Genomic DNA, 15,718 nt, shown 5'->3' with positions numbered 1-15,718 from the left:
TTCATTGCGTACTGTACATATACACATGAACACGATTTGATTAACCACCCTCCCCGTGGAAGGACGGCCCGGCAGAGTCCATTCAATTGGAAGCAAACAATCTTCCTACATATTGCTCCGTTTCGATATATTATCGATTTCCATTGCCGACTCCCACTCGGCCTCCTTGTCTGGAGGCCTACAAGTTCGTTAGCGAAGAATTTTTAAAGAGCCTCTTCCTTCGTACATGTCCATCGTTCACTTTACTAACTGACAACAAATAATCATTTTATGGAGAGCCCCATTGTCCTTGTTGTTGTTAACTTGCAACCTATGGTTTTTTTTCCAGCGCAACTTCCATGGCCAGAGTGTCTACCGGAAAAGGCGGGTGGACAGTGCTATCGTCGGTTTCAATCCGGGAAGAGTGTGTGCTATCGGCGGTAATGGTAGTTAAGGGTTAATCCTTAACCCTAATCCGCAAAGAAATATCTTTAATGTTATCAACTGTTTATCATTCGCACCACTAAAGTGTCTATGCCGAGATAAAGGTACCCACCTACACACTAATGCCTGAACTGTGACACCGTCGTGATATCGCGATAAAGTGTTCGCGTCATTATCAGTTTAATCAAACAAGTGTTCTGTAAACGCGACGCGAGTGGGTGCGGGGCTCGCCGGGAACGCAGCCTAGCCGCGGTGCAAGTCCGGCTCGGAATCGCCCTCAACGATATGATACGATGCGACGATGGGGACAGGTACAACACATTATCACTGTTAATATTTTTCTATTTATCTCGCCGTTTTTGTGTATTTTACTTTCCTTCTTTGCTCAGCAATGTGATAACGTTCTCGCGGACCGAGATACCACATTCTTATCTATATAGCGGCCTCAATTTCACGAAGAGCCGTCGCGAGATTTCCCGGCCGTTAGTACTTTTTCGGTAATCGTGGAGAAAGAGTGGGAACTCAATATATTCCATTCCGTGCAAACCACTTAACAACGCTGTGCCAGAATTTCGGGAAAATTTCAAATTTCAGCTCCTGTGCGAGTATCGAGAACCCTTCACTTTATCCATCAACCCGTGGTTTATGTGTACGGCTTCTGAATTTCGTTCAAAGCCTACCGCGCCGCAGTTCGCTCGGAATCCTCTCGAATCGGTTTGAATCCTTGTGATCCTTATGTGAATTAAGTTCGGTGAAGCATAAAGAGATAAAACGGGGTTAATACGTTGGTGGCGCACTTTAAATTGTTTCAGTTCATTGAATTTTCCGGGAGTCCAGAGTGAGCGTTGTTATTCGTCCTGTGCCCATCGATTTGTTTTTGTGTGCACGTGCTACACACTGCCCCCGGCAGTAGCTCCTCCAGTGTATTCCGCTACAGATATAAAAAGGATATCAGCAAAAGTGAAAGTGAAGCAAAATTTCCATCTCTACGGTGCTGCTACGAAGATACTCATCCCGCATACGCACTGTCTCGTCGAGCCACAAGATCCACGTGTGTGTCACCCACCTTGCGCCCGTAGCGGAGCCTATGATTTTCTGAACGCTACAAGTGCAAGTTTCCATCTATCCGCGTACCTCCGATATCCTGTTCCCAATAATTGGATGAAAGCTCTGTCCTGGCAGTTTTTCCACCGACAAAGTGTTCAGCCATCTAGAAAACTGTTTGTGCGAGCGGAAGCGTATGTTTCTGAGGAATATAGAGAGTATCTCGAGTAACTGCTACTGACGACTACGAAATTGCTGACTTAAGATACTATGTTGAAATCGCTGGATTTGCTTGCCGATAAATTGACCGGATCTGAGCAAATAGCCACCATCAGTTTATTAGCAAGTCCAAAAGTTCACCCGTATTCGAAGGAAGGAGCCATTGCAACCGTCAACTCACCGCTACCAGGCACTATTATCAGAGGAGTACAATCAAACAGGTATTTCCTATGAGCTTTAAGTCGTAGCAGACTATTACAGTACAGCATTTAAGTAATTTCCAATATGTCTGTCTTTAAAACACGGTTGACATTGGCAAACGCTGACCTTAATTTTGAAAAAAGTTTACAAATATTAGGAAACCTTTTAATTAGAGAATCGTAATAAGTTAAAGCATGTAAATTTCAATTTACTTCAAATTTGAGTAATAAAAGTACGAAAAGGACATAACTGTGATTGTTGCGTGCTGAACTATCAACTAATTCACGGATACGCTTACCCAAGCCTGTAATGAATATAAGTATGTAAAACACATCCTTGACAGAGAAGCGTTATTTCCGAGCTGGTTTCTTAATTTCCCTAAGCATGCTTGCAAGGAAACTTCTACTTTATACAAATCTCAACAGTCATTCTTCGATGACTCAGCGGATGCCTAAGATGGTTTCTTCATCTGTTTCACTTACAATCAATCTCACCAGCTTAGACAAGTTGTGCTTCAAACCGAAATACCGAGAAGAAATTTAAGAAGTGGCTGAATTTGAGGTTTAACCGCTATAGAACGTTTCCCGTGAACAAATGGCGCGTTCAGTGTCCTGCGAATCAACCGCTAAAACAACGTTAGGAACGCACTGTTTCACGGTGGCGATTTTGAGAGAAAAGAGAATAGAGGATTTCATACACGAGACTTCCGATCATAACGAATGTTAAAAAACATAGAATATAACTGAAAATACAGCCTACAATGTGGTCAACAGAACCATCGACGTCACGGGTTCTTTAAACGTCATAGTTGGCTTTAAAAATGGTCTAAGAATGTCAACCCGGCAATACGTTACCTAAAAAAACGGAACTGATAAACTCGACTCTAAGGATAGTAAGGGAGATCTTTATCGACATGCCAAAAGCCTATACCAATTCCAGCTATCAGGGCCACTGAATTTGAAGAATGCAAAGAGCCTATACCCAACTCTGGCTTAGTGAGTTGTTCTATTGCATTATTGAGGAGGATAAAACATTACCTGACTGGTAAGAAAGAAAGATAATCCTAGTATGGTAAACAGTCCAGCAATTCTCGTCCGATTCGATTGTTATTCCTTGCCATGAAGACTTCTCAATCAAAATCACCTTGAACTAGGTCGGGTTTCCAAAAGAACTTGAAACTATAAATTGAGTAATGCGTTCAGAGCTGCGTCGGATATCGTATTCATGGCGCCGGTGACACTCGGACACACAGTTCTTTGCAGTGTGGCTAGTTTACAGCGAAAACTCTTTTGTTTCACCTTAGCCTACCACACTACGGATGCGTAAGCGAACTCCCGGCTCCCAACTTTCCGCTGTGACAGGGACGTCAGTCCACCGGCGGTGGGGTCATAATTGCAATAAAACATACACTCCCCGCCGAGCTGGTCTTCTCCTCCTTTGGTGTTCCTTTTGACCGTGTTGCTCTCCATGTCTCCCCGCCCAACTTCCTTCCGTTCATTGTATCTTGTGTATACGTCCCCTGTGCTTCCACTTCGCACTGGTATGAAGAATTGTTTGACAGTTTATCTGAACTCCTTACTGTCAGATTCCCTTCCCTCCCTTTCTTCCTTTGCGAAGATGTTAACCTCCCCATGCTCCATTTGCCTAATCATCCTAGCTTTCCAATTCCTTCCAACAACCTCTCCCATTGTTCGCTTCTACTTTCTTCTTTTATGAATTTCAATACCACCAAAAATTCCTTGGGCGCACTTTCGATCTCTTCCTTTCCTAACCTCCCCGAGCGCCACCTCTCTTTATTTCTTTGCACATCCCCGTATGTCAAAACTGACGCTCACCGTCCCCCTTTCCCCCACCTTGCTCGCGATAACTTGAAACCTCTCCAGTCCCACACTCGGCATTCTCGTAATCCCACCCAACCTTTCCCTTCTTTTATTAGTTTTGCCAACTCCTCACAACATCCGTGACTGTCGCGCTGTTGAAGTTGTACAACGCAGATTCACTCCCATCCTCTTTTACAAAAAGAGCCTTCCACGGGTTGACTATCCGCCACAACTCTGCACCCTTAATCTCCGCTCCCTGCAGCAGCACCTTATCTTTCGTAATATGGGTACTCTTTTCCAACTCTGCAATTGCTGGATGGACTACCCTTCCAACTCGGATATTACTTTCCGCATCGCCTAACTGCACGTAATGCGGCCATTTTGAAAGTACCCTTCGCGGAGCTCGAGATTTACTTTCACCCCCCTATTCTGAGGCTATGCCGGTCCTACAACGCCCTACAGCTTGGGTCCTTTGACTCTCTCTCCTGCTTTTAAGCATGAGGTAAGCCATTTACTTCCTCCTCCTTCTAAAGGCAATATGTAAAAAGGGATTTGTTTTCTGTATATAGTTTTAACAAATAAATAAAGTAAATAAATCTCTAGAAGGTAAAGACCATTCAATTTCCTCCTTTTTGTAAATAATATAATACCATTGTGGTTTTGTTTGAATTTACTGTAAAAAATCAGCCACAGCCACATCATTCATATAAGCTTGAACGTGTATTGGCAGATTTTGCAGTTCGCATAGTAGTGAGTCGATCAACATGTTCTACAGAAGTGGCGATAGTACACCTCCTTGATGACAACCTTACGTCGCTCCTGTTGTTACTTTGTGATCAACATCCACTTTAGTATAGTCAAATACCACTTCAATGTCCCCGATCACCTCCATCGCGTACTCGCCTTTCAGAGATGAGTCCTCTATCCTTGAAACGAAATAGTCAAAAGAAGACTCATAGGACTTTCCATGTTGGTAAGTAGGTTGGTTTTCATTTAATGGGTGCCTCCTTAGCGCTTTCTTGCGAATGTGATGCTTCTCTTCGTGATGTTAAGCTGATTTGCCTGAAGTTCTTTAGATTTGAATAGTCATTTTTCCCAGACTTAGGTATGAAGACTATCTTAACCTTCTGCGAAGAGGAAGGCAAGTAGTTCAGAGTAAGACATGCTCGAAAAATATTTCTTAGATGCTGCTCTAAGTGCTCGCTACCCTTTTTTAGCATGAACGGGCAGCGCTCGCCTTTTCGTTGGTAAGAACCGCTCTCACAGTATCCCAATTTCCTTTGCAACTCCTTCGTGCTGAAAGGTTTGCAGAAATCGTCAGTTCTCTTTTTCCCACTTCTGAGACTTGTTCTTCCGGATGGTGTACTTCCAAGAGAGTCTATATAGACTCAACTCTGGCGTTCGTGAAAGAACCATCCGGTTTCTGAGAGAGTCCAACTTGGCCGACTCATCCTTATTAAAGATTCTGCACAGCCTGGAAGTGTCCCTTTCACCTTCCAGTTGCTCACAGTATACTCTAAGGAAGTCTCGTTTCAAACATTTTACGAGCTTCTTGTATTCACGCTGTGAGTCCTGGAAATTTAACCACTCTTCATCTTTATTGCTTCTACAATTACGATTTAGAAGTCGTTTTGTCAATTTCCTAAATCTTTGCAGTTTGCAGTTCCAGCATAGCACGGTTTTACCACTTAGGGCTCGGGAAATAAGACAATCATCTTCAAAGCTATCTAAAAGAGTGCGATTCAAAGTTTCCAATTGATCTTCTATCGCCAAAGGAACCCTTATTCACCTGGGGAGCTGTACTTTGTTGGCAAGAAGCTCGTTGAACTTTGTCCAATCCGTTTTTTGAGGATTTCGTTTTTGAGTTACAGACTGTTCGCCTGCAATAGTCAGCTTAAAATCTAAATAACGGTGATCTGAGAGTGAGACTTTATCTAGCACTCGCCACTTTCAAATTGACTCTAACAACTTTCAAGTGCAGATCTTGAGGCCAATTACTTCAGTTTATCTGGACCCCACGAACTCAGGGGCGCACCCTACGTTGGTAGTCATCAGACCAGCTGAATTGATAAAATCAAATAGATTTTGTCTGTTGAGATTGTTCGAGATCACAACCTATTAAAATTTCAAGGTCAAGGCCACTTGATTCTGCGTATACTACTATAATAGGGTCAATAAACAGAGGCAGCGATGACATTTCTCCTCTTACCATTAACCTGGTCTCAGTATGATTGCCTCGAATAATTTTGACATCAGAAAGCAGACTCTCGGCCTGGAAGATCTCTCATCGAAGAAGATCCTAGAACCCTGCACTGCTTCAATGGGAAATATTTTATTGAAATGAACTCATGGTTCCTGAACCAAAAATATGTAAGTACAGTACTGCAAGTTTGCCAGCCTTGCTGCCAGTAGATAGGAAGAGGCTTTGAGATGCTGTAGGTTAATTTGACTAACTCTTATGTTTGTAGATATAAGTGTGGTCTAATATGACCACCACCGCTCACTGAAAAGTCTGCTGCGTTCAGTGTGAATCCCATCGGGGTTACCAGCTTATCCTCGCCTTCCGCCGAAAGTTCCGCTTTATTGGGTCCGATTTCTCCGGATATCGCCACACCTAGTGGTGCAACGGCTGCTTCCTCATTCCCAAGAACCTTCGGCTTCTTTCACAGTACCTTCCATTGTCTTCTGCTGAGGGCCCTCCAAGGTTCACGGTGTCTGGGCTGCATAGGTCTGTTTCCGCATGCCGGAATTAGACCAGCCATCCACATCACCAGTTTCCCTTTCTTCCGCTTTTCCAATCCTTTGTTTCCATCTTCATGTGTTTGTAGACACCCCTAGTTTAGTAGTAAACTACTTCAGCCTCCCACACCACCGCAACGCAGTGTCCGAGGGGGAGTGCCTTCGCCGCTTGCCGGAGAAAAAAATGTGATCTTTTGCTAATTTGCCTGGAGTGAAGCCTTTTTGGTATGGGCGGATGTTATTTTGAGCGTATGGCGCTATCAAGCCTAGCGACGTCATACTTCTATAATTTCTGCACTAGGTGATATTCCCTTTTTGTGTATGGGACAGATAATGCTTGGTTGTCATCAGTCATCAGGCATTGATTCGTTGTCCCAAACCTTGAGAGTTAGTTAATAAACTGGTTGATGTGGTTGGTTATACTATATTTAACCAGTTCGGCTGTAATCCTATGCGTGATGGTGGCAATATTTGTCCATCGTCTTCAGTTTGCACCGATATTTGATTGTTAGGCAGTTTCCCAAAATACCTTCGTTTCGACAACTACCTAAATGGCAACAAAAGTTCTTTTAATTTTTGGGAGTAAAATACTTTTGGTGCCGGACGCATTATTTCTGTCATCCCTCCACTTCACTAATAGTCTAACATCATCAGCTCGTTGGAATTTTCAAAGCTTATTTGTTTCGCCTCCAAAATTTGGAATTTTTTATTTCGAGGCTGAATATTGCTGATTGCTTTCTAGCCTCGAAATGATCTTCTTGTATGACCACATTTGTCATCGTTCATGAAGCTTTGAGTCTTCGGAAGCCCCTTTTACGTAAAACCCCGGACTTTCGTAATTTATAGGTTTTCGAGTATTTCTAAACACTTGCACGAATAGAAAATGCCATTATCGTATATTACTTTCACTCACAATAAGAGCAAATTATATAACTTTCACAGAACTGAATTATCTTCGACCCGTACTTATAGCTCAATGCCTATTACTTGATTGCTCTAATCAGAGTTACACTTCTCCACTCAAACGTACGGTGCGCTATCCTACATAGATTTCTCAGGAATGTCACAGAAAGTGGAAGATTTGATATAATAAAAGCAGAAAAGTTGAGTCTTTAAAATTCGATTATTATAAACCAATGCATATGCTGTAAGGAGCATGAAAAACGGCAGGCAGTAGGCTGCTGACCTTTGAACAAATCACTTTTTACCCATCCCTAAAATAATAAATAACGCTTGTCAGGTAATGTCTAGTGGCAGTAAGGCGTGTTTGTGACGTCATACCCTCAATCCTGCTTGTCCATCATTTGCATTTCAGCTAAGCTAGTCAAACACATGTATATCTCACTGTACCTGCTTTCACTACGTCTTATCTAGTTATACTTTATCTAAGCTTATCAAATATTTTCCGTGAAGATTCTCATAAATTTCGCGTTGTTCTTCGTCTATTGCGCAAAATGACTCGTCTGAGAATATCTCATCAACATACATAGTTTGGCATTTTTTATCTTTTTACCATTTTTTTGATAAAATTCCTGATAAGCTCCTGATATCATGGCACTGATAGTGGGTTATGTCAACAATAAAATTTATAGCTCTACACAGGTAATCGATTCTAACCGTGTGAGCGGACAACACTTGTCCCTGTGAAATTCAGTAATGTGTACATTATTATCCATCATTTTCACTGACTCAATTTCGTAATAAGTTAGGCCTAATTTATTGTTGGTTGGGAACATGTTCAGGTTTGGTGGTAGAAATGACTCAGGTGATCGTCATTTTATGGAGATAAGAAAAACAAGCGTCTGTATTATTGGTGCGTAATTCAAAAACTGGAGATTTGCCTCATTAAAACAACGTTTTTGCTTAGGCTTTAAGAAAACAGAAATAGAGGTACTTCGCCTCCCCCTCCTTCTACGCGTACGTTACTATTCGAAAATATTGAGATAGAATTTACCTATAATCAATAGATAATTTGCGCCATGACTCACATAGGCACAAGTGAATATTTGTTGCGATTGGAGTAATATAGTTTTCTTCGACTAGGCTCCTGGTTGGGGTTTGATCATGCAACTGGCTTGGTTTTCTTCGCCAAACCAGTTCGCCTGGCGTAATGTTAAACACTTAAGCAAGGTTTACCTTTGGGACTGCCTTTTGCACTGTTTTATATACTCCTCATTCCGGATCCATATGTTTGCAAAAAGACAATTATCCTAAAAAGCCCGGGGGACTCTACATTGATAAGAAAAGAAGGAAATACTACAATTCACTACCTTTCTCAATCGGCTTGGCTTCACGAAGTCTTCGGTCCCTCGTTAGATAACTCTGTAAGGCACAAATCATACCGTGGCTTTGCTGCGGCTTACCGGTGCCTGAGTGGTGCATTCAGTTCGACTGGCGGGCGGGTACATTGTCTGCTCTTTCGACGTAATCGTCAGGCCGACCAGAATTTACTATCTAAATGGACCCTCTTCCGGCAGGTTTTAAACCGAATAGACGGTGTAGGTGTACGCCAAATTATTAGAAAAAAGTGGGGATACGGGAGAAATAGAGCATAAAAATCTTCTAAGAAGTTCGAACTGGAAAACCTACTAAGCGAAGGGGAGATGAAATATAGCGCCAGTTTCATAACACAAGTGAGTTGAAAACCTCATAACTGAGGTGAACAATCCTCTATAAAAATCAACATAAGCGTAGTGGAGCCTAAACCGTGAGGTAGATCGCATCTCCATCCGTATTGGTAGTTGATTTGTACACTTTCACGAGTCTTAAAGTTTTCAAGCTCCAAGGAGCGGTTTACAATGGATCTTTATCCACGATTTTTATGGTCGACTGATCAATCCGAAGTATAAAAATTTATAACAAGAATCTTTCCTCGCCCTCTGATTCGACATGGTCTGAAGGTTAAGGCTGCATAATTCGCTCTCACAACCTCTGGCGGTAGCCGTTAGAAACCGCGGGCTAAAAGTGTGTAGGGCCAACTGGCGAGGATATATTTGTCTGCTGGTCATGTGACGGGGGATGAGCCAAAGTAACATCTAGGGGATCGTCCTCCGTGCATTGGAAAAGGTGCTAACAAGACCCCAGGCCAAGTTGGAACAGCATACGCTGAAGGCTGCATGGCCAACTCTGAATATTTTGGGCACCTTCAAATAAGGACCTCGCCCTTCGTGAGAAAAATTAACAAGTCAGGATAACGGGGCACTTCGGGTATTAAAGTTTTGCAGTCATCTTATGTGAGAAGTTAGTTAGTTTAGTTAACTGGGGGGAGCGGCCGCTCCGAGCACTCAGGACATTGTTAGGTCCATTGTACTATCCCCCTAGTTGCCTATTCAATGGCGTCCCGCCTACGGTATTCGCAGCGAATCTGAGAACATTCTCAAGAGGCAGAGAGTGTGCAGATTCTTCATTGAAGAAAACCTTGCCAAGGTGTCTTCGTCTGAGATCTGAGGACGCCGGGCATCTACATAAAAAGTGCAGGGCCGTCTCCTCCTCCTCCTGCACATAGCCGAAACCGCTACCCCAATCTTTTCCATATGGTAGTTTAAGGGGCAGTGTCCCGTCAAAAGCCCTACCAGGGTTTTCATGTCCAACTTCTTAAGGGACAACAAAAATGCCGCTCTAGTGGCCCTAGGCTCTTTCACAAGAATTTTTGCCTGCCGGCCAAATTTCTCCACTCGGTTGCGTGAATCCTTGCAATTTCACCCTTCAGAATAGACTTGACAGTAGATGGTCGGATTCCAAAAGCTGATTCTGGCCCCACCATTGTGGATCCAAACCCTCGGCGAGCCAGTCTGTCAGCCTCCTCATTACCGGCGATGTTAGAGTGCCCCGGCACCCACATCAGGAATGTTTCGTTCAGTCGGCCAAGTTTCCGCAGCACCTGATTACAACTCCACACCAACTGGCTTGATATGTTGTTGCCATTTAGTGCTGATAATGCTACCCAACTGTCGGAACAGATTCGAATGGTGCGACCCCTTCATTTTTGTCGCAGACATTCTTCTGCTGCCAATGAAGTGGCATATATCTCCGCCTGGAATATGGTCGTCATTTTTCCAAGGGGTCGGGCCAGTTCTATAATCGGATTCTCCGAGAACACCTCTGCGGCCGATCCATCTTCCATGACTGACCCGTCGGTGAAGATTATTAGGTCTATAATCTGAAAAGACTCTTGTCGACCATTCTTCTCTTTCGGTGATTACGACAGTGTATGTCTTTTCAAAGACGAATCTGGAAACCATATGATCGGTCGGCATCAGGGCTACTGGATGTTTTTGAAGGAATTTCCAGATAGACGCATGACCGTTTGATTGGCCGCCTTTCCACGCCCCTATCGTATCGAGCCTATATGCGTTATTGGCCGCTTTCCGTTTCACCTCCAAGTGAATGGGGGGTAAATTTAGGATAGCTTCTAGTGCCTTAGTCGGCGTAGTACTCATTGCTCCAGTAATACTTAGGCAACCAAGTCTCTGAATCTGCGTAGGCAGCTTCCTGCTGTTAGCAAAGTTTAGTCTTGACCACCAGACGATGCATGCATACATCAAAATGGGTTTTATTATGGATGTATACATCCAGTATATCCGTTTGGGTGAAAGTCCCCAGGTCTTACCTATCGCATTCCTACAGCATCAGAGCAATCTGCAGGATTTTTGGTATTGTTTCTGGATATGATGCTTAACTTGGAGTCGAAACGTACTCCTAAGTACTTGACTGTTTGTGCCAGTTGGATTTCCGCCTCTGCTAAGGTGGGTAGCGCATAGCTGCCCCACTTGACGTTTCTAGTGACATAACTAGTCCAGTCTTCCTAGCGTTCACCATGAGTCCATTGCGGAGGTACCAGCTGTGGATTACCTGCAGAGTTGCATTCAATCGGTCACATACTGTATCCGTAAACTTGCCGGTAATTATTACGCCTCGTATGTGAGAAACTCTCTATTTCCCACTCGCACATAACTATGAATACAAAATATTTCCTCAGATTTTGCACAAACTCCAAGATACTCCTATGTACATACATATCAATGACATAAATATTTTGTTCATTCTAAATAAACAAACATTGTCTATTATCACATGATGATGTATACATATATATGTGCGCATATAAATTGATCTACGCATTTTCATGAATTTCCACTTTACTCCGTGCCCAAAAGCATAAATATATGTTATGTACGTAAATAAAAAAAAAACACTGGTAACCAAGTACACACTTGTCTATTATATTGGTTACTAACCGAAAGCTTTTCTGGAACATACACATACACAGAAATGTCTACCTCGAATAATTGGCACTGATATACAAATGACTAAAAAAAATCTAAATTCGGTCAATTTCTAAAACATCGTACATTGTGCAAATATCGGGACGGGATGTATTTTGAGGCCTAGATTTTATATACCATAGATTTGATTTTTTCAGTTCTGAGATCAAGATCCGTTTCATTTTTTGGGGGACACTTTGTGATCCCTCACCCCCCTATATTTGACCCAATATCAAAAATCAGATCAGTTTCGGAAAGTTACCACTAATCGAGCCCTTTCATTTGATACCCCACATGACCATATTCTGTAAAAAAATATGTACACCCTCCTTTCTTATGTATGAGAAGCCCCCTTCTAACTCACCACCAAATGGCGCCACTTGCTGCATATAAAGGGACATGCAGGCCACATATTCTCACCAAAGTTCGTAACAATCGGTTCACCCGTTTCCGAGTAAATCGGGTGTGAAAAATAGACAGACGAATAGGCAGACATTGATCCCTTTTTAATAAGCTTTTGTTCCACACAAAACCTTAAAAGTCGGACGATAGAAGATGGTGTGCTGATACCAGGCAAATCATCGGAGGACGAACTTCTGGAAGATAGTAGTCATCAAGGGCATTACCAACTGCATGGGCCTCCCGGAGTGAGGCGATACATAGACTAGTGGTTCTCAATTCTCCAGAGATTTTATTAGTTCGTACTTCGCTAAAATTGGCAACGGTTGGGAGGGTGTAAAGCTCAAAGTCATCTCCTACGGCGAGATCACCAAGAGACTGGCCGCTTGCATCGGGTTGCCGAAAATCCGCCTGCATAAGGACAAGCTTGAGGAAAGGAGGAGGAAGGAGGAGGAACCCCAGGTGAACTGCTAAACTTTCCTGCTCCATATAAGCGGAGATTGCCTGGAGGTACTGGAAAGTTAGACTACAAAGCGCAGTTTGGAGCCAGGAACACAAAGATGAGAAATATGTTCCGCTTTGTAAAACCGGGCGACGACCTGGATTCAATAGACACCGCCAGCGAGCTGTTGGAGGAGATGAGAATTGGCAGTCCGACGGGGACTGGCGAACCCCCACAGAAGCAGATCATGCTGAGGGTAGCGTAAATAAATCTGCAACACTCGAAGTGCTCCTCGACTAATCTGCTTGTCTCTCCTTGAGGAGGAACCATCAAAGGGTATCAAAGCAAATACTATGATGCATTTCACAGTACAAGAGACGTTGATCGTGGTAAATCTTGAGCATGTATCCTTGCGTGTCTTGAGTGTCCGGATAGCTACGTGGTTAGAGCGCGAGGCTGTCAGGTCGCGGTTCGAATCTCACTGGTGGCAGTGAGATTTCTATCGTGATTTAACGTCGGATACCAGTCGACTCAGCTGTGAATGAGTACCTGAGTCAAATCAGGGTAATAATCTCCGGCGAGCGCAATGCTGACCACATTGCCTCCTAGAGTGTACTGTAGTGTACCGTTATGGTCTTGAATGAAGTGCTCTAACACACTTCAAGGCCCTGATGCAATATGGACTGTTGCGTCAACGATTATTATTATTATGTATTCTTGCGAAGAAGAGTCTGAGTGCTTTCCTGCGTCAGGAGTTGAGTGCCAGCGACTTAGTCGTGGTCAAATTGGAGTAAGCGAGGGCAACAAAGAGGATCAACTTATTGAAAGGCTATGACGCCAATGCTGGAGATATGCTTTGGGCAGCTCGGAAATCAACGATGGAGATGAGGCATTTCATGATTTTATGATTAATACAAGTCTATCGGTGTATAACAGGGGCAGTACACCATCCTTCCAATTTCCGAGCTCAAAGAACTGTGATCATTAGGGGGAGGCCCTTGATAGCACCCTAATCGACAATGGGATTCTTAGCGTGTCGGGTGTCCGATCAGATATCCCTCTCAGATCATAGTTCAGATCTCTCTGCAACCCTTCAGAGAGCCCAGGAAGATCGACTGCAGGAAGTTTAGTCAAGTCACCAAGACCAAACCCTCCGGTGCACGAATTGATAAGAGTGGCACGACAGATGAACTAGAGTTAAAGGTCAGAACATTGAAAGCACCAGCAAATCCATGAGTTTCAGTAAGATAATGTCTAAGGAACTTAGGAGCCATCCTTTCTTAAAAAGTCGGAAGCCTCCTGGATGGAATCTTCTAGGGAAAATTTTGAGCGTTTGGTTCGGACGCATTTTTTCACCAACAAGGAGGACTGCAAGTCAAAACCTTGCTTGGAAGGTACGCAGCTACCCTAGCCGTGCGAGACCGTCAAATCGGTAATTACCGGGCATAGAGACATTTTTAAATGTTTTGTACTTTTAGGTGTTTTAAGCTAGCACTTGGTATTGGGTATTCTCCAAGGAGAGTTTTCCAACTTTATACAAAAAGCGCATATTGTACCTATGCGTCTTCACACTATAACCATAGTGTTCCTCTACATAATACTGTACTGTTATGAACTACTACGTTGAGATTGTTGTTAATTTTTCATATCTAAGGTTGAGAATCACAAACGATAACAGCTACTGCGATGAAACGCACTATTGATGGCAGTCTATAGGGCCTATTTTAGCTTACAAAAACTGTTTCGCTCGAAAAGTTTCACCAAAGCATCAAGGCTCCTACCGTACCAGACAATAGTCTTGCCAGTCCTTCTATATTCATCGAAAACTTGGCTAATTAGAAAGAAAAATTACGAACTTTTAGTCCCGTTCGAGAGTAGAATCCTTCGAAGAATTTTTGGCTCCCTACAAGAGAATGGACGATTCCGTAGCCTATATAGTGTCGAAATCTATTAGTGATACCATGGTCGTCTGGTTGTGGACAAAATCCGGTTCAATAAGTTGCGGAGGGCGGACCACTTAATTCGTGTTGATGAGGATGATCCAGCCCGGAAAGTCTAAATGGTAGAAAAAGAAGACGAGGCAAACCCTGCCTGACATGGAGCGATGGCGTAGCTCAGGATGCCAGACAACTTTTAGGGATTTCGAATTGGTGGACCTCGGTGTAAAATCGGGGTGTTCCTTATTAAGATAGGCCTAGCCCGGACATCGATTGTTGTACCGTTGATGATGGTGATGATTCACTGACGCCGGCTACTTTTTTGTGAGTTGTCCGGGCGGAGGTAAAAAATAATCAATTCGGGAAACTGGAAGTTGGACGCTTCAGCCATGAAAAGTTTTGTTGTATTTCTTATATATTTGAGCGGACGTTTTTCCCGTGTATACCTATACCCCTATTAAATTTATTAAAGCAGATATCGGCATGGAGGCTATTTTGAGCGCTAGGCACCGTCTAGGTACAGAGTTTTTTTCAGCTTTTATTTTCCCCCCCTTTACAACTAATGTCAAAACCTGGGAAAATAGGTTGAAGTGGGATGATGTGCAACACTTTTTAAGGCTTTATGTAAACACAAAACCTTATTAAAATCGGTTTACTGTCTGTCTGTCTGTCTGTCTATTTGTCTGTCCGTCACACGCATTTTTTTTGGAGACGGTTATAGCGATTGACACCAAATTTGGTGGAAAGGTGGGAACTGTAAACGCTCACGCACATAGTGAGTTACATCCTTTTACGATGAATTTAAGGGGTGGCCCCCTAACTTGCAAAAGGGGGGTGTACATTTTTTTTTCATTAAATATACTCGTAGTCATGTGGCGTATCAAATTAAAGGTCTCGGTTAGTACTTTTCAAAGCCGGTCTTAGTTTTGACATTTGTTGAAAAGGTGGGGAGTGCGGGGGGTTGAAAGTGGTCATTTTTTCAACGAACCCATTCTCAGGAACTACCAAACCGAAAAATCTGAAAAAAAACAGGGGGCTGCCACTATATGGTGCCTAGGCTCCCAAATACCCTCCATAACGATATCTGTTCAAATAAAGTTAATAATAGTACATTACCATAATTTTTAGTAATTGACAGGAAAACCCACCTTAAGTTTACCCTAGAATCACAAAATTTTGCAGCAATGGAGGCTATAGTATAGAGCATGATCCTGCCAAATTTGGTGAAAA

General features: G+C 43.1%; 1 protein-coding gene across 4 annotated transcripts in view; it reads left to right on the top strand.

Annotated features, from left to right (window-relative positions):
- The first annotated feature begins 337 nt into the window (after positions 1-337).
- The window catches only part of LOC119647237 (CUGBP Elav-like family member 2), a 359,318-nt gene continuing 343,937 nt past the window's right edge, over positions 338-15,718 (top strand). For 2 of the 4 annotated variants that reach the window (XM_038048099.1, XM_038048101.1), the window contains exon 1: positions 339-1,907. In XM_038048099.1, the coding sequence (XP_037904027.1) occupies positions 1,738-1,907 (170 nt within the window). In that variant the 5' untranslated portion in view covers positions 339-1,737. Of the gene's footprint in view, positions 1,908-15,718 lie in introns of all 4 variants that reach the window. The other 2 variants (XM_038048100.1, XM_038048102.1) reach the window with 2 other exon arrangements.

The sequence above is a fragment of the Hermetia illucens genome, chromosome 1 (genome assembly GCF_905115235.1).
Source record: "Hermetia illucens chromosome 1, iHerIll2.2.curated.20191125, whole genome shotgun sequence".
Lineage (NCBI taxonomy): Eukaryota > Metazoa > Arthropoda > Insecta > Diptera > Stratiomyidae > Hermetia > Hermetia illucens.
The sequence above is the reverse complement of the archived record's forward strand: the minus strand, read 5'-3'. Positions and strand labels throughout refer to the sequence as shown.